This window comes from Nerophis ophidion, linkage group LG13, assembly GCF_033978795.1.
Source record: "Nerophis ophidion isolate RoL-2023_Sa linkage group LG13, RoL_Noph_v1.0, whole genome shotgun sequence".
Classification (NCBI taxonomy): domain Eukaryota; kingdom Metazoa; phylum Chordata; class Actinopteri; order Syngnathiformes; family Syngnathidae; genus Nerophis; species Nerophis ophidion.
The window spans coordinates 4433203-4453089 of record NC_084623.1 but is presented as its reverse complement, the minus strand read 5'-3'; the positions used below and the strand labels follow the sequence as shown (position 1 = coordinate 4453089).

Genomic DNA, 19887 nt, shown 5'->3' with positions numbered 1-19887 from the left:
GCAAATAAGACTGAGCAAGTTGAGGAATGCTCATCAAACACTAATTTGGAACATCCCACAGGTGAACAGGCTAATTGGGAACAGGTGGATGCTTTGTCAACAAATGCCTGAGCAAATCGTCCAACAGTTTAAGAACAACATTTCTCAACCAGCTATTGCAAGGAATTTACGGATTTCACCACCTACACTCCGTAAGATCATCCAAAATTTATGAGAATCTGGAGAAATCACTGAAAGCCCAAGAACCAACATTGAATGGTCGTGACCTTCGATCCCTCAGGCGGTACTGGATCAAAAAGTGACAACAGTGTGTAAAAGACATCACCACATGTGCTCAGGATCACTTCAGAAAACCACTGTCAGTAACTACAGTTGGTCGCTACATCTGTAAGTGCAAGTTAAAGCTCTACTATGCATTTATCAACAACACCCAGAAATGCTTCGCTGGGCCCCAGCTCCTCTAAGATGGACTGATGCAAAGTGGGAAAGTGTTCTGTGGTCTGACGAGTCCACATTTCAAATTTTTGAAGAGAAGGAAGAGAACCATCCTGATTGTTCTAGGCGCATAGTGTAGAACTCAGCATGTGTGATGGTATGGGGGTGCATTAGTGCCCAAGGCATGGGTAACTTACACATCTGTGAAGGCACCATTAATGCTGAAAGGTACATACAGGTTTTAGAGCAACATGTTGCCATCCAAGCAACTTTTTCATGGACGCCCCTGCTTATTTCAGCAAGACAATGTCAAGCCACATGTTACAACAGCGCAGCTTCATAGTGAACAACTTAAGCTGTACATCAAGCAAGAATGGGAAAGAATTCCACTTCAAAAATGTGTCTCCTCAGTTCCCAAACCTTTACAGAGTGTTGTTAAAAGGAAAGGCCATGTAACACACTGGTAAACATGTGTTGCTGCCATTAAAATCTAAGTTAATGATAATAATAATAATAATACGTGTCCCAATGTGAACATAATTACGTTTTCCAGTGTGAACATGAAATATCTTGTCTTTGCAGTCTATTCAGTTGAATATAAGTTGAAAAGGATTTGAAAATCATTGTATTCTCTTTTTATTTACTATTTACACAACGTGACAACTTCACTGGTGTTGGCTTTTGTAGAAAAACAAATATAATAAAACCCCTTTAAGAGTTTTCGGTCCTCTGCTTTCTTCACCTCATGTTTCTGCTTGTTGGAGAAAATATCGATGGGATCGTTGTTTCCCTCAAAAGTCTCTGGGCTGACACGATGCCACGTGGCAAGGTACGTATGGGTCATAAAAAATCGCGAGTGAAAGGTGTTATTGCGCCCTGTACCTGGACCTGGACCTGGACCCTGGACCGTGGCCTCCCCACGGCCAGGATTATTGCTTTCATGTGACGGCTCTACGGACAAAATTGAGTCCATGTGCAGAAAAGACTCAGCAGGGGTCCACGCCGGGACCGGCGAGCATCCCGGGGGCCCCGATGGCGTCCTGGAACCTGGTCCTGGGCTCCTGCGTGTGTCTGTAAGGCATCTCAAGTCCAGCATGGATCAGTCCACCTGTCTCTCTTCTCACTGCCAGGACTTTGTCTCGTCCGATTAAAAAAAAAAAAAAAGCCCTCGTTTGATGTATTCTCCTCAGCCGCGTGGCGATGGATACGCGGTCGGCGTAGCGGCACGCTCCCACCGTTTGCTCGTTTTTTTTGTGTTTTTTTTTTTTAAACAGGTACCGGGTTGTTCTTGGCGTGCGATTCCAGGGCTTTGAGGCTGCTCACGATCTTCTTCTGTGGTCCCGCGATTGTCACTCCGACCTTCTTCAAATCCCTGGGTGGAGAGACAGAAGGGGGCGGGGCATTTACCACACAAGCAGAGACAGGAAGTGTGCGTTAGTGATGAAGGACGTGACGCCCGCCCGACATGTCACGGCATGCTCCCGGCGCCGCTCCCTTCGCCGCCCTCGGAAAGGCCGCCGAGCTGTCGAGGATGCGCCTGGGCTCCCCCGTCGCCAATAAACGGCGACGTAGGGGCCCGTGGCGACACGCTGACAGCTGCAGTTATGACCTGTCGGCGAAGGAAACAATCCAACGCGGCGGCCCGCTTCCCCCCCCCCCCCGCCTTCGGAGTGGGATGGCGAGGACGTGGCGAAGGGAGCTGGGCTGGCACATGACAGGATAATTCAACATGCGATCCAGGAAGTTGCTGGTTAACAGCTACCGCTTCACTCCAACCGCTTGGAGATGCACAGCGGCTTGGTTTTTGCCTCATTCCTGTGAGAATCCTGCGTGCGGGTAAAGCAGACCAAGGCAAATTTGGCCCACCGGATACGTCCGATACTTATTTATTACTTAGGTACTCTTGTCTTGTTCTGTATATTGTACACTATTTTATATTTCTATAGTGTTTTGTATATTGTACAGGATTACTTCCATCCATCCATCCATCTTCTTCCGCTTATCCGAGGTCGGGTCGCGGGGGCAGCAGCCTAAGCAGGGAAGCCCAGACTTCCCTCTCCCCAGCCACTTCGTCTAGCTCTTCCCGGGGGATCCCGAGGCGTTCCCAGGCCAGCCGGGAGACATAGTCTTCCCAACGTGTCCTGGGTCTTCCCCGTGGCCTCCTACCGGTTGGACGTGCCCTAAACAACTCCCTCGGGAGGCGTTCAGGTGGCATCCTGACCAGATGGGAGACCCATCATTTGGGCCGCTTGTACCCGTGATCTTATCCTTTCGGTCATGACCCAAAGCTCATGATCATAGGTGAGAATGGGAACGTAGATCGACCGGTAAATTGAGAGCTTTGCCTTCCGGCTCAGCTCCTTCTTCACCACAACGGATCGGTACAGCGTCCGCATTACTGAAGACGCCGCACCGATCCTCCTGTCGATCTCACGATCCACTCTTCCCTCACTCGTGAACAAGACTCCTAGGTACTTGAACTCCTCCACTTGAGGCAGGGTGTTCTCCCCAACCCGGAGATTCCACTCCACCCCTTAACAGACTACTATCCAATAAAAAATAACAAGTAATCCTATCTCACCCTATCTCCCTTAGAGATAGGGTGAGAAGCTCTGCCATCCGGGAGGAACTCAAAGTAAAGCCGCTGCTCCTTCACATCGAGAGGAGCCAGATGAGGTGGTTCGGGCATCTGGTCAGGATGCCACCCGAACGCCTCCTGAGGGAGGTGTTTAGGGCACGTCCAGCTGGTAGGAGCCCACGGGGAAGACCCAGGACACGTTGGGAAGACTATGTCTCCCGGGTGTTCTGGGAACGCCTCGGGATCCCCCGGGAAGAGCTAGACGAAGTGGCTGGGGAGAGGGAAGTCTGCGCTTCCCTGCTTAGGCTGCTGCCCCCGCGACCCGACCTCGGAAAAGCGGAAGATGATGGATGGATGGAAGTTGTCTGTTTATTTCAATTGTTAGTTTTTCCTTTATTACCTCTTGTGTTATTTATTTTACCCCATATTTGTTCCCACAACCGCACCTTAAGTTGGAGTCTTTAATCTGGTTATATGCAAATATAATGACAATAAAGTCTATTCTATTCCCTAAATTATTTTTTTGCCATTATGATGTGCTGTGATGTTGTCTAATTACTAGGGATGCACTGATTAATCGGTAACCGAATATATTTGGCCGAATATGGCAAAAAAAGCCACATTCGGCCTTCGGTGGAATGAGTTAAAAACAAGGCCGAATAGTGGCGTGTGACGCAATTTTTTGAGGCGGTGACGTTGGGATATGTTGTGTACCTGTATAAGTGTATGAGGTTACAATGTTGTGTACCTGTATAAGTGTATGAGGTTACAAGCACACACTTATTGAGATTTAGTGGGGCCTCTGTTTACATTATTAGCCTGTTGTGTAGGCTACCTGTATAAGTGTATGAGGTTACAATGTTGTGTACCTGTATAAGTGTATGAGGTTACAATCACACACTTAATTGAGATTTACTTGAGCCTTCTGTTTACATTATTAGCATATCTACTGTGGCTAAGCAGACTTTTGCCAAAAGGACAATAATTCATTTGTTGTGGGTTTATCCACTTTAATGCACTTTATTTTTTTTTGGAATGCATGTTTTGTTTGAAGGCCTAATATAAATGAAAAACTTTGTGCTTTTTTTGAAAAGCAAAGGCTACTGGATTATTAAAAAAAATGTCAATATTCAATAAAAAATTACTTTATTTGAAAAACATGTCTAAATATTTATTCTAGGCTATTTATGCAATATAAAAAAAAATGTGAAAAACTGCATTCATTATTCGGTATTCGGCCTTCGGCCAAGCGTTTAAATTTTATTCGGCTTCGGCCACAAATTTTCATTTCAGTGCATCCCTACTAATTACCGTAAGTCTTGAACCATACAAAGTAGGGTTGCACCGATACCGATATGTTGGTACCGGTACCAAAATGTATTTCTATACTTTTTGATACTTTTCTGAATAAAAAGCTGAGTTATACCAAAGACTATAAAAATGGCACTCAGCATTAAAGGTTGGAATTGGGGGTTAAATCACCAAAAATGATTCCTGGGCGTGGCCACCGCTGCTGCTCACTGCTCCCCTCACCTCCCAGGGGGTGATCAAGGGTGATGGGTCAAATGCAGAGAATAATTTCGCCACACTTAGTGTTTATGTGACAATCATTGGTACTTTAACTTTAATTTAAAGGGGACCACAAAAAGTGGCATTATTGGCTTTATTTGTTATAAAAAAAATGTATTATTGCAAATTAGTCCTTAAATAAAATAGTGAACATACTAGACAACTGTCTTTTAGTAGTAAGTAAACAAATAAAGGCTCCTAAGTAGTCTGCTGACATATACAGTAACATATTTTGTCATGTATGTTGAAGCACAGTACGTCTGACTATGGTGGCCGTAATGCTCCGATCAGCCATCAAGCGGTGCGGCTTCGTAGATTACCCGAGTCAAACTTAAACACTTAAACCGATTTTTTGGTATTGTGTGTAATATTCTATATTCCAAATTAGGGGTCACCAACGCAGTGCCCGTGGGCACCAGGTCGCCCGTAAGGACCAGATGAGTCGCCCGCTGGCCTGTTCTAAAAATAGCTCAAATAGCAGCACTTACCAGTGAGCTGCCTCTATTTTTTAAATTGTATTTATTTACTAGCAAGCTGGTCTCGCTTTGCTCGACATTTTTAATTCTAAGAGAGACAAAACTCAAATAGAATTTGAAAACCCAAGAAAATATTTTAAAGACTTGGTCTACACTTGTTTAAATAAATTCATTTATTTTTTTTACTTTGCTTCTTATAACTTTCAGAAAGACAATTTCAGAGAAAAAATACAACCTTATTATTTTTATATTATTTTAGAATTTTTAAACATATACCTTTTTACCTTTTAAATTCCTTCCTCTTCTTTCCTGACAATTTAAATCAATGTTCAAGAAATGTATTTTTTGTTATTGTAAAGAATAATAAATACATTTTAATTTAATTCTTCATTTTGGCTTCTGTTTTTTTGATTATGAATATTTCTGAAATATTTCTTCAAACTTATTCTGATTAAAATTCAAAATATTATTCTGGCAAATCTAAAAAAATTTGTAGAATAAAATTAAAATCGTCTTTTGAATTTCTTTTAAAATTTTTGTTGTGGAAAATCTAGAAGAAATAATGATTTGTCTTTGTTAGAAATATAGCTTGGTCTAATTTGTTATATATTCTAACAAAGTGCAGGTTGGATTTTAACCTATTTAAAACATGTCATCCAAATTCTAAAATTAATCTTTATCATGAAAAATTACTAATGATGTTCCATAAATTCTTTTTAAAATTAAAAAAAAAAGACAAAAGTTTTTCTCTTCCTTTTTTCGGTTGAATTTTGAATTTTAAAGACTCGAAATTGAAGATAAACTATGTTTCAAAATTTTATTTAAATTTTTTTCATGTTTTCTCCTCTTTTAAACCGTTCATTTACGTGGTTATTTTCATCATTTCTTCCCTACAAAAAACCCTGCGTCAAAGGGAAAAAAATGTATGACGGAATGACAGACAGAAATATCCTTTTTTTTAATATATATTTATCTGTTTCTATATATATATATTGTGAGAAATCATTAAGATGATCAGTGTTTCCACGAAGATAAATATCATTAATTATTAATAAGTGCCGGAGTGAAAAGAGGTTTTAAAATAATTTGCCTCTGGCGTCAATTCAAGGAAATACGGTAAGCAGAATGTTTAAATAATATGTATTTAGAAAAGCACTGTATCATATTTGAGTGGTTATTTTCTCAATTTTAACATTGTTAAAATGCATAATTAAAATGGTGAAGTAAGTCGCTGACTAAAAATAACTCTTAAATCAAGGTAATTTTCTATAAATACAACTTTAACTTGTGGCAAGTGGCAAATAATTTGCAGCAAAGTGCATTCTTAAGCGAGGGAGGAGGCAAAAACCAAGCCAGACTTACTGTCAGATGTCCTTAGAAACAAATACAGTTTGCCTAGTGACTCAAATCAGTTATTAGTAGAAGCAGATCAGTTGCAGTCAAAGTCAAACTCTTTTTTTTTTTAGGTATTTTAGTCTGTTAAATGTGGGGAACAACTTGCAGGTTTGGCAAAGCAGCAGACTTTCAGATGGACATTGTTTGACTCCGTGCTTGAACACAAAAGGGAGAAGTTACAAGGCATGGGATGAGTCAGCTTGGCAGGAAATCAAACAAACAAACAGGACTTGCAGGAACAAGCAGCACTAATCTGCAAAAAGGGAAACGATAGTCTAGTTTCCATCCACACTACACCAAAGTCCAATATTGTTCACGAATATTAACAATAAACAAGTTGATTGAATGACTTTAATGACATGTATGTCCAAATGTCAATTCAACTTTGTATATGTACAAAAATGTTCAGATTTACAAAATCAGAACATTTGGATTAGTCCAAAGACTTGCTGTATTTCACCTTCATGATGTCATCAAATAATGGATCATTAATAACATTCTAATTGTCAGGTTCAGGCAAATTTAATTAATTTGCAATCTAATACAGTGAAACCTCCATTTGGGAACACCTTTTCTGTTTGTGAACCTTTAGACCAGAGACGGTTGTCATTGAGGGCCACTTGGCTGCCATCAGAGGGCCACTTGTAACAAGGAATAAAGGATCAATTTGCCTCTGGATTTCATGATTAATTATATCAACTCTTTTAAGTAGACTGTCCATTTTACAATAAAACTTTTACATTTAAAATTTTTTTACCGTAAAAGTGTTTTGTTTTGTTTTTTTTAACAACATTTTACAGTAAATGGAAAAACAGTACCACTGATTTTTGGGGAAACATTTTTAGAAAAAAACTGGCATCTAAATATCTAGAATTAAAAAAAAAAAAAAAAAAAGTACTGTTTTTCCATGAACAATTATTATGTTGTAAAAAACAATGTAAATTTTACAAACAAATTCTGGTGAATAAGCTGCCAGCTTTTTTCGTAACCCCCACCCAAAAAAAAACAGTGACACTGTTTTTCCATTTACCGTAAAATGTTGATAAAAAAAAACAAAAGAAAAAAACTACTATATTTTACAATAACAATTTTGTAAATGTAAAATGTTTACTTCAAAATGGACAGCCTAGGCAAATACATACATTATTTGCAGTTACTATATATATATATATATATGTATATATATATATATATATATATATATATATATATATATATATATATATATGTATATATATATATATATATATGTATATATATATATATATATATATATATATATATATATATATATATATATATATATATATATATATATATATATATATATATATATATATATTAAGGTCAGGAAAAAACACAGAGGCTATTTCATCCCTACAAGCCTGTTTAGCTGGTTTCCATGCTCTCCAAGAGATTCAAGGAAATCTGCAAAACAGGCTTGTAGGGATGAAATAGCCTAAAAAAAAACAGGCAATTTCATCCCTATAAGCCTATTGTGCAGGGTCCCATACTCTTTAGGGGATTCAAGGAAACCTGCAAAACAGGCGTGTAGGAATTAAATATCCTCATGAAAAAAAACACAGTGGCTATTTCATCCCTACAAGCCTGTTTCTCTGGTTTCCATCCTCTTCAGGGGATTCAAGGAAACCTGAAAAACAGGCTTGTGGGGCTAAAATAGCCCCGGGATTAAAAAACAGAGGCCATTTCATTCATCCCTACAAGCCTGTTTTACAGGATCCCATACTCTTCAAGGGATTCAGGAAAACCTGCAAAACAGTTTTGTAGGAATTAAATATCCTCAGGAAAAAAACACAGAGGCTATATCATCCCTACAAGCCTGTTTGATTGGTGTCCATGCTCTTCAGGGGATTTAGGGAAACCTGCAAAACAGGCTTGTAAGGATGAAATAGCGTCAGGGAAAAAAAACACAGAGGCCATTTCATCCCCACAAGCCTGTTTGACTGGTTTCCATGCTCTTCCGGGGGTTCAAGGAAACCTGCAAAACAGGCTTGTAGGGATGAAATTGCCTCAGGAATATAAAACACAGAGGCTAGTTGATCTCTACAAGCCAGTTTCGCAGATTCCCATACTCTTCAGGGGTTTCAAGGAAACCTGCAAAACAGGCTTGTAGGGATAAAATAGCTTCAGAAAAAAAACACAGAGGCCCTTTCATCCCTACAAGCCTGTTTCTCTGGTTTCCATGCTTTTCAGGGGATTCAAGGAAACCTGCAAAACAGGCTTGTAGGGATGAAATTGCCTCAGGAATATAAAACACAGAGGCTAGTTGATCTCTACAAGCCAGTTTCGCATATTCCCATACTCTTCAGGGGTTTCAAGGAAACCTGCAAAACAGGCTTGTAGGGATGAAATAGCCTCAGGAATAAAACAAAGAGGCTATTTTATCCCTACAAGCCTGTTTCGCATTTGTCCATGCTTTTCGGGGGATTCAAGGAAACCTGCGGAACAGGCTTGTAGAGATGAAATTGCCTCAGGAAAAAAACACAGGGGCTATTTTATCCCTACAAGCCCGTTTCACAGGTTCCCATAGTCTTCAGGGGATTCAGGGAAACCTGCAAAACAGGCTTGTAGGGCTGAAATAGCCTTGGGAATAAAACACAGAGGCCATTTCATTCATCCCTACAAGCCAGTTTTACAGGTCCTCATACTCTTCAGGGGATTCAAGGAAACCCGCAAAACAGGTTTGTAGGGATGGAATAGCCTCAGGAATAAAACACAGAGGCTATGTTATCCCTACAAGCCTGTTTAGCTGGTTTCCATGCTCTTCAGGGGACTCAGGGAAACCTGCAAAACAGGCTTGTAGGGATGAAATAGCCTCAGGGAAAAACACAGAGGCTATTTGATCCCCACACGCCTGTTTTGCTGGTTTCCATGCTCTTCGGGAGATTCAAGGAAACCTGCAAAACAGGTTTGTATGGATGAAATAACCTCAGGCAAAAAACAGAGGCTATTTCATCCCTACAAGCCTGTTTCACTGGTTCGATGCTTTTCAGGGGGTTTAAGGAAACCTGCAAAACCGGCTTGTATGGATGAAATAGCCTCAGGGAAAAAACACAGAGGCTATTTGATCCTTACAAGCCTGTTTCGCAGTTTTCCATGCTCTTCAGGGAATTCAAGGAAACCTGCAGAACAGGCGTGTAGGGATGAAATAATGAAATAGCTTCGGGAAAAAACCCAGAGGATATTTCATCCCTACAAACCTGTTTTGCTGGTTTCCATGCTCTTCAGGGGATTCAGGGAAACCTGCAAAACAGCCTTGTAGGGAATAAATAGCCTCAGGGAAAAACACAGGGGCTATTTTGTCCCCACAAGCCTGTTTCACTGGTTTCCATGCTTTTCAGGGGATTCAAGGAAACCTGCAGGTTTCCTTGAACACCTTTAAGAGCACGGAAACCAGCAAAACAGGTTTGTAGGGATGAAATAGCCTCTGTGTTGCTCCCTGCTCTTCAGGGGATTGAGGGAAACCTGTGAAACAGCCTTGTAGGGATTAAATAGCCTCCGATGAGCATTGTATGATGGATAAACCACAGTTGCCTTGACTATATTTATATTAATGTATGCAACTGTGCTTCACTATACACACTTTCCGGGTTTACAAACCATGTTCAGTAACCATTAAAGTTCTTAAATTGAGGTTCCACTGCAATTGTATTTCATTATTCAAAGTTTCAGTACTTTACATGTCAGCTACGAGGTCATCCGTCATCGTGAAACGGACATACATGTTTAGTTTTGTTTTTGGGGAAGAGGTTCTTCTGTAAATGTGTGGCTATGTCTAAGTGGGATGGAAACACAACCATCAAGTTATCAGAAATTCCCTTGAAGTCCAGAAAGGACGGCCCGTCAAAGGGTCCGCAGGGGGGGGGGCCGGGGCCGCGCCGCACCACCCACCATCCAGAGTCCGAGGAATGGAAAGAAGAGCGAGCGGCGGCTAGAGAGTGGTGATCCCCATGGACGGCTCCCACTCCGGGCAAGTTGCTGGAGTGACGTGGACCTCTGTCAGAATCACTCTACTGAGACACAGCCAGGCCCGGCAACGTTAACAAAGTCTTTGTCATGTCCCGGCCGCCACGCGTCAGCACGTTTGGCGGTCCCGACACATGAAGTCACATCAGAGTAATATATCTTCACAGAAATGATGAAGTCATGCACAATTCAAACAACGCAATCAGCGACACGTTCAAAAACATCAACACGGGCTACCTCGTGAGTTTGTGCCGTCACTCATTCTTTGGAGTGAGCTCATGAGCGACGTGTTCGCGCCTCGGACTAATTAACCAGGTCTGTTTGCTATTTCCCCATCAGGACCATGATCTTTGCCAAAACTACTACACACGTATGAGACCTGCAGGTTTGATTGCAACCCCCCTGCCAGAGATGGGTATCTTGGTGGGGAAAATTAGCTGTCAAGCCTTCTCTTTGCGCAGACATTCCCATGACCCCGGCGTAAACCTCTGCAGGGTATTTTTATTTACAGTAATTAAATGTGACAAAAGCGCAGTGTGCACTCTGCGGCCTGCTGGCCGTTAACCACATTGCTCCTCTCGGACATGAAAGCTCCACCGGCCGTGTTTATGTTATAAGGAGATCCTTGGGAAGGAGTAATCCGCCGTGTTAGGACATGATCTAAAGTGGATGCTGGATTAGAGCTGGGTTATTATGACCGTTTCCTCGCCGTGTCCTTGGAGGGTCCGAATGGTATTTGTCCGATTTGCCAAAGGAGCGCAAAGCCGGCGTGACAGGGAACTTTGAAATATGATTTAGGTCGGCGGTTCTTGACCGTTGATGAGAGGGCGGCCAAACAAAATATCTCTTTCTCAGCTACTCAGTTGTAATACACTTTCCCACCACTTGTGGCAGTAATGAAAATGTCAAACAAACCGAAAAATCCTGGTGCTCAAGTTGTTGAGAAGTTTCTTCAAGGAGATCTGCACTTTTTTTGGGAGTTTTGCCCATAAAACCTGATAAATACCCATTCAAAAAGCACCAACAATACTCCATTAACAAGTCGTGACTTGAAGATTAACCAAGTATTACTGATATTGTTATTATAAGTGCTAACGCAGGCAAACTATTTATAGCGGTGCCCTTATCACTTCAATGCTTACATCATCGAGTGGTCTGCTGTTTCCTTGCTTCTCTAAAATATCTGTTTCTTAGCTGCGGTCCGTATGGTACTCAGTTGTAATACACTTTTCCACCACTTGTGGCAGTAATGACAATTTCAAACAAACCAAAGAAGCCTGGAGCTCAAGTCGTACAAAAGTTTCTTGAAGGGGTCTGCAATTTGGGGGGGAATTTTGCCCATAAATTCCGATTAATAACAATTCAAAAAGCACCAACAATACTCCATTAACATGTCGAGACTTGAATATTAACCAAATATTAGAGATATTGTTATTAAAAGCGCTAATGCAGGCAAACTATTTATAGTGGCGCCCTTATCACTTCAATGTTTACATCATCGAGTGGTCTGCTGTTTCCTTGCTTCTCTAAAATATCTGTTTCTTAGCTGCGATCCGTATGGTACTCAGTTGTAATACACTTTCCCACCACTTGTGGCAGTAATGACAATGTCTAACAAACCGAAGAATCCTGGTGCTCAAGTTGTTGAGAATTTTCTTCAAGGAGATCTGCACTTTTTTTGGAGTTTTGCCCATAAAACCTGATAAATACCCATTCAAAAAGCACCAACAATACTCCATTAACAAGTCGTGACTTGAAGATTAACCAAGTATTACTGATATTGTTATCATAAACGCTAACGCAGGTGAACTATTTATAGTGGCGCCCTTATCACTTCAATGTTTTCATCATCGAGTGGTCTGCTGTTTCCTTGCTTCTCTAAAATATCGGTTTCTTAGCTGCGGTCCGTATGGTACTCAGTTGTAATACAGTTTCTTGAAGGGGTCTGCAATTTGGGGAGGAATTTTGCCCATAAATCCCAATAAATAACAATTCAAAAAGCACCAACATTACTCCATCATCAAGTCGTGACTTGAATATTAAACATATATTAGAGATATTGTTATTATAAGCGCTAACGCAGGCGAACTATTTATAGTGGCGCCCTTATCACTTCAATGTTTTCATCATCGAGTGGTCTGCTGTTTCCTTGCTTCTCTAAAATATCGGTTTCTTAGCTGCGGTCCGTATGGTACTCAGTTGTAATACACTTTCCCACCACTTGTGGCAGTAATACAAATGTCAAACAAACCGAAAAATCCTGGTGCTCAAGTTGTTGCGAAGTTTCTTCAAGGAGATCTGTACTTTTTTTTGGAGTTTTGCCCATAAAACCTGATAAATAACAATTCAAAAAGCGCCAACAATACTCCATTAACATGTCGGGACTTGAATATTAACCAAGTATTACTGATATTGTTATTATAAGTGCTAACGCAGGCAAACTATTTATAGCAGTGCCCTTATCACTTCAATGTTTACATCATCGAGTGGTCTGCTGTTTCCTTGCTTCTCTAAAATATCTGTTTCTCAGCTGCGGTCCGTATGGTACTCAGTTGTAATACACTTTCCCACCACTTGTGGCAGTATTGACAATGTCAAACAAACCGAAGAATCCTGGTGCTCAAGTTGTTGAGAAGTTTCTTCAAGGAGATCTGCACTTTTTTGGGGCTATTTTATCCATAAAACCTGATAAATACCCATTCAAAAAGCGCTAACAATACTCCATTAACATGTCGTGACTTGAAGATTAACCAAGTATTAGAGATATTGTTATTAAAAGCGCTAACTCAGGCAAACTATTTACAGTGGCGCCCTTATCACTTCAATGTTTACATCATCGAGTGGTCTGCTGTTTCCTTGCTTCTCTAAAATATCTGTTTCTTAGCTGCGGTCCGTATGGTACTCAGTTGTAATACACTTTCCCACCACTTGTGGCAGTAATGACAATGTCAAACAAACCGAAGAAGCCTGGAGCTGAAGTCATAGAGAAGTTTATTCAAGGAGATCTGTACTTTTTTTTAGGAATTTTACCCATAAAACCCGATAAATAACAATTAAAAAAGAACCAACAATACTCCATTAACAAGTCGTGACTTGAATATTAACCAAGTATTAGTGATATTGTTATTAAAAGCGCTAACGCAGGCAAAATATTTATAGCAGCACCCTGATCACTTCAATGCTTACATCATCGAGTGGTCTGCTGTTTCCTTGCTTCTCTAAAATATCTGTTTCTTAGCTGCGGTCCGTATGGTACTCAGTTGTAATACACTTTCCCACCACTTGTGGCAGTAATGAAAATGTCAAACAAACCGAAAAATCCTGGTGCTCAAGTTGTTGAGAAGTTTCTTCAAGGAGATCTGCACTTTTTTTTTGGAGTTTTGCCCATAAAACCTGATAAATACCCATTCAAAAAGCGCCAACAATACTCCATTAACAAGTCGTGACTTGAATATTAACCAAGTATTAGAGATATTGTTATTATAAGCGCTAACGCAGGCGAACTATTTATAGTGGCGCCCTTATCACTTCAATGTTTACATCATCGAGTGGTCTGCTGTTTCCTTGCTTCTCTAAAATATCTGTTTCTTAGCTGCGGTCCGTATGGTACTCAGTTGTAATACACTTTCCCACCACTTGTGGCAGTAATGACAATGTCTAACAAACCGAAGAATCCTGGTGCTCAAGTTGTTGAGAAGTTTCTTCAAGGAGATCTGCACTTTTTTTTTGGAGTTTTGCCCATAAAACCTGATAAATAACAATTCAAAAAGCGCCAACAATACTCCATTAACAAGTCGTGACTTGAATATTAACCAAGTATTAGAGATATTGTTATTATAAGTGCTAACGCAGGCGAACTATTTATAGCAGTGCCCTTATCACTTCAATGCTTACATCATCGAGTGGTCTGCTGTTTCCTTGCTTCTCTAAAATATCTGTTTCTTAGCTGCGGTCCGTATGGTACTCAGTTGTAATACACTTTCCCACCACTTGTGGCAGTAATGAAAATGTCAAACAAACCGAAAAATCCTGGTGCTCAAGTTGTTGAGAAGTTTCTTCAAGGAGATCTGCACTTTTTTTGGGAGTTTTGCCCATAAAACCTGATAAATACCCATTCAAAAAGCACCAAAAATACTCCATTATCAAGTCGTGACTTGAATATTAAACATATATTAGAGATATTGTTATTGTAAGCGCTAACGCAGGCGAACTATTTATAGCAGTGCCCTTATCACTTCAATGCTTACATCATCGAGTGGTCTGCTGTTTCCTTGCTTCTCTAAAATATCTGTTTCTTAGCTGCGGTCCGTATGGTACTCAGTTGTAATACACTTTCCCACCACTTGTGGCAGTAATGACAATGTCTAACAAACCGAAGAATCCTGGTGCTCAAGTTGTTGAGAAGTTTCTTCAAGGAGATCTGCACTTTTTTTGAAGTTTTGCCCATACAACCTGATAAATACCCATTCAAAAAGCGCCAACAATACTCCATTAACAAGTCGTGACTTGAATATTAACCAAGTATTACTGATATTGTTATTATAAGCGCTAACGCAGGCAAACTATTGATAGTGGCGCCCTTATCACTTCAATGTTTACATCATCGAGTGGTCTGCTGTTTCCTTGCTTCTCTAAAATATCTGTTTCTTAGCTGCGGTCCGTATGGTACTCAGTTGTAATACACTTTCCCACCACTTGTGGCAGTAATGACAATGTCTAACAAACCGAAGAATCCTGGTGCTCAAGTTGTTGAGAAGTTTCTTCAAGGAGATCTGCACTTTTTTTGGGAGTTTTGCCCATAAAACCTGATAAATACCCATTCAAAAAGCGCCAACAATACTCCATTAACAAGTCGTGACTTGAAGATTAACCAAGTATTACTGATATTGTTATTATAAGCGCTAATGCAGGCGAACTATTTATAGCAGCGCCCTTATAACTTCAATGCTTACATCATCGAGTGGTCTGTTGTTTCCTTGCTTCTCTAAAATATCTGTTTCTTAGCTGCGGTCCGTATAGTACTCAGTTGTAATACACTTTCCCACCACTTGTGGCAGTAATGACAATGTCTAACAAACCGAAGAATCCTGGTGCTCAAGTTGTTGAGAAGTTTCTTCAAGGAGATCTGCACTTTTTTTGAAGTTTTGCCCATACAACCTGATAAATACCCATTCAAAAAGCACCAACAATACTCCATTAACAAGTCGTGACTTGAAGATTACCCAAGTATTACTGATATTGTTATTATAAGCGCTAACGCAGGCAAACTATTGATAGTGGCGCCCTTATCACTTCAATGTTTACATCATCGAGTGGTCTGCTGTTTCCTTGCTTCTCTAAAATATCTGTTTCTTAGCTGCGGTCCGTATGGTACTCAGTTGTAATACACTTTCCCACCACTTGTGGCAGTAATGACAATGTCAAACAAACCGAAGAAGCCTGGAGCTCAAGTCGTACAAAAGTTTCTTAAAGGGGTCTGCAATTTGGGGGGTAATTTTGCCCATAAATTCCGATAAATAACAATTCAAAAAGCACCAACAATACTCCATTAACAAGTCGTGACTTGAAGATTAACCAAGTATTAGTGATATTGTTATTAAAAGCGCTAACGCGGGCGAACTATTTATAGCGGCGCCCTTATCACTTCAATGTTTACATCATCGAGTGGTCTGCTGTTTCCTTGCTTCTCCAAAATATCTGTTTCTTAGCTGCGGTCCGTATGGTACTCAGTTGTAATACACTTTCCCACCACTTGTGGCAGCAATAAAAATGTCAAACAAACCGAAGAATCCTGGAGCTCAAGTTGTTGAGAAGTTTCTTCAAGGATATCTGCACTTTTTTTGGAGTTTTGCCCATAAAACCTGATAAATACCCATTCAAAAAGCGCTAACAATACTCCATTAACATGTCGTGACTTGAATATTAACCCAATATTAGTGATATTGTTATTATAAGTGCTAACGCAGGCGAACTATTTATAGCGGCGCCCTTATCACTTCAATGCTTACATCATCGAGTGGTCTGCTGTTTCCTTGCTTCTCTAAAATATCTGTTTCTTAGCTGCGGTCCGTATGGTACTCAGTTGTAATACACTTTCCCACCACTTGTCGCAGTAATGACAATGTCAAACAAACCGAAGAAGCCTGGAGCTCAAGTCGTGGAAAAGGTTCTTGAAGGGGTCTGTAATTTGGGGAGGAATTTTGCCCATAAATTCCGATAAATAACAATTAAAAAAGCACCAACAATACTCCATTAACAAGTCGTGACTTGAAGATTAACCAAGTATTAGTGATATTGTTATTAAAAGCGCTAACGCAGGCAAAATATTTATAGCAGCGCCCTGATCACTTCAATGTTTACATCATCGACTGTTTTCTTGCTTCTCTAAAATATCTGTTTCTCAGCTGCGGTCCGTATGGTACTCAGTTGTAATACACTTTCCCACCACTTGTGGCAGTAATGACAATGTCAAACAAACTAAAAAATCCTGGTGCTCAAGTTGTTGAGAAGTTTCTTCAAGGAGATCTGCACTTTTTTTGGGGAATTTTACCCATAAAACCTGATAAATACCCAGTCAAAAAGCACCAACAATACTCCATTAACAAGTCGTGACTTGAATATTAACCAAATATTAGAGATATTGTTATTATAAGCGCTAATGCAGGCAAACTATTTATAGTGGCGCCCTGATCACTTCAATGTTTACATCATCGAGTGGTCTGCTGTTTCCTTGCTTCTCTAAAATATCTGTTTCTTAGCTGCGGTCCGTATGGTACTCAGTTGTAATACACTTTCCCACCACTTGTGGCAGTAATGACAATGTCAAACAAACTAAAAAATCCTGGTGCTCAAGTTGTTGAGAAGTTTCTTCAAGGAGATCTGCACTTTTTTGGGAGTTTTGCCCATAAAACCTGATAAATACCCATTCAAAAAGCGCTAACAATACTCCATTAACAAGTCGGGACTTGAATATTAACCAAGTATTACTGATATTGTTATTAAAAGCGCTAATGCGGGCGAACTATTTATAGCGGCGCCCTTATCACTTCAATGTTTACATCATCGAGTGGTCTGCTGTTTCCTTGCTTCTCTAAAATATCTGTTTCTTAGCTGCGGTCCGTATGGTACTCAGTTGTAATACACTTTCCCAACACTTGTGGCAGTAATGAAAATGTCAAACAAACCAAAGAAGCCTGGAGCTCAAGTTGTTGAGAAGTTTCTTAAAGGAGATCTGCACTTTTTTTGGGAGTTTTGCCCATAAAACCTGATAAATACCCATTCAAAAAGCACCAACAATACTCCATTAACAAGTCGTGACTTGAAGATTAACCAAGTATTACTGATATTGTTATTAAAAGCGCTAATGCGGGCGAACTATTTATAGTGGCACCCTTATCACTTCAATGCTTAAATCATCGAGTGGTCTGCTGTTTCCTTGCTTCTCTATAATATCTGTTTCTTAGCTGCGGTCCGTATGGTACTCAGTTGTAATACACTTTCCCACCACTTGTGGCAGTAATGACAATGTCAAACAAACTGAAGAAGCCTGGAGCTCAAGTCGTGGAAAAGGTTCTTGAAGGGGTCTGCAATTTGGGGAGGAATTTTGCCCATAAATTCCGATAAATAACAATTCAAAAAGCACCAACAATACTCCATTAACATGTCGTGACTTGAAGATTAACCAAGTATTAGAGATATTGTTATTAAAAGCGCTAACTCAGGCAAACTATTTACAGTGGCGCCCTTATCACTTCAATGTTTACATCATCGAGTGGTCTGCTGTTTCCTTGCTTCTCTAAAATATCTGTTTCTTAGCTGCGGTCCGTATGGTACTCAGTTGTAATACACTTTCCCACCACTTGTGGCAGTAATGACAATGTCTAACAAACCGAAGAATCCTGGTGCTCAAGTTGTTGAGAAGTTTCTTCAAGGAGATCTGCACTTTTTTTGGAGTTTTGCCCATACAACCTGATAAATACCCATTCAAAAAGCGCTAACAATACTCCATTAACAAGTCGTGACTTGAATATTAACCAAATATTAGAGATATTATTATTATAAGCGCTAATGCAGGCAAACTATTTATAGCGGCGCCCTTATCACTTCAATGTTTACATCATCGAGTGGTCTGCTGTTTCCTTGCTTCTCTAAAATATCTGTTTCTTAGCTGCGGTCCGTATGGTACTCAGTTGTAATACACTTTCCCACCACTTGTGGCAGTAATGACAATGTCAAACAAACCGAAGAAGCCTGGAGCTCAAGTCGTACAAAAGTTTCTTGAAGTGGTCTGCAATTTGGGGGGGAATTTTGCCCATAAATTCCAATAAATAACAATTCAAAAAGCACCAACATTACTCCATCATCAAGTCGTGACTTGAAAATTAAACATATATTAGAGATATTGTTATTATAAGCGCTAACGCAGGGGAACTATTTATAGTGGCGCCCTTATCACTTCAATGTTTTCATCATCGAGTGGTCTGCTGTTTCCTTGCTTCTCTAAAATATCTGTTTCTTAGCTGCGATCCGTATGGTACTCAGTTGTAATACACTTTCCCACCACTTGTGGCAGTAATGACAATGTCAAACAAACTAAAAAATCCTGGTGCTCAAGTTGTTGAGAAGTTTCTTCAAGGAGATCTGCACTTTTTTGGGAGTTTTGCCCATAAAACCTGATAAATACCCATTCAAAAAGCGCTAACAATACTCCATTAACAAGTCGTGACTTGAATATTAACCAAGTATTACTGATATTGTTATTAAAAGCGCTAATGCGGGCGAACTATTTATAGCGGCGCCCTTATCACTTCAATGTTTACATCATCGAGTGGTCTGCTGTTTCCTTGCTTCTCTAAAATATCTGTTTCTTAGCTGCGATCCGTATGGTACTCAGTTGTAATACACTTTCCCACCACTTGTGGCAGTAATGACAATGTCAAACAAACGGAAGAATCCTGGTGCTCAAGTTGTTGAGAAGTTTCTTCAAGGAGATCTGCACTTTTTTGGGGCTATTTTACCCATAAAACCTGATAAATACCCATTCAAAAAGCGCTAACAATACTCCATTAACATGTCGTGACTTGAAGATTAACCAAGTATTAGAGATATTGTTATTAAAAGCGCTAACTCAGGCAAACTATTTACAGTGGCGCCCTTATCACTTCAATGTTTATATCATCGAGTGGTCTGCTGTTTCCTTGCTTCTCTAAAATATCTGTTTCTTAGCTGCGGTCCGTATGGTACTCAGTTGTAATACACTTTCCCACCACTTGTGGCAGTAATGACAATGTCAAACAAACCGAAGAAGCCTGGAGCTCAAGTTTCTTGAAGGGGTCTGCAATTTGGGGGGGAATTTTGCCCATAAATTCCGATAAATAACAATTCAAAAAGCACCAACAATACTCCATTAACAAGTCGAGACTTGAATATTAACCAAATATTAGAAAT

General features: G+C 40.1%; 1 protein-coding gene across 2 annotated transcripts in view; it reads right to left on the bottom strand.

Moving 5' to 3' along the window:
• Positions 1–1660: 1660 nt before the first annotated feature.
• epha3 (eph receptor A3) overlaps positions 1661–19887 on the bottom strand; it is a 297755-nt gene continuing 279528 nt past the window's right edge. Inside the window, exons 18-19 of one of the 2 annotated variants that reach the window (XM_061918278.1) lie at positions 10366–10487; positions 1661–1807 (exon numbers count right to left, since the gene is read on the bottom strand). In XM_061918278.1, the coding sequence (XP_061774262.1) occupies positions 10406–10487 (82 nt within the window). In that variant the 3' untranslated portion in view covers positions 1661–1807; positions 10366–10405. The remainder of the gene's footprint in view (positions 1808–10365; positions 10488–19887) is intronic. The other variant, XM_061918277.1, reaches the window with a different exon arrangement.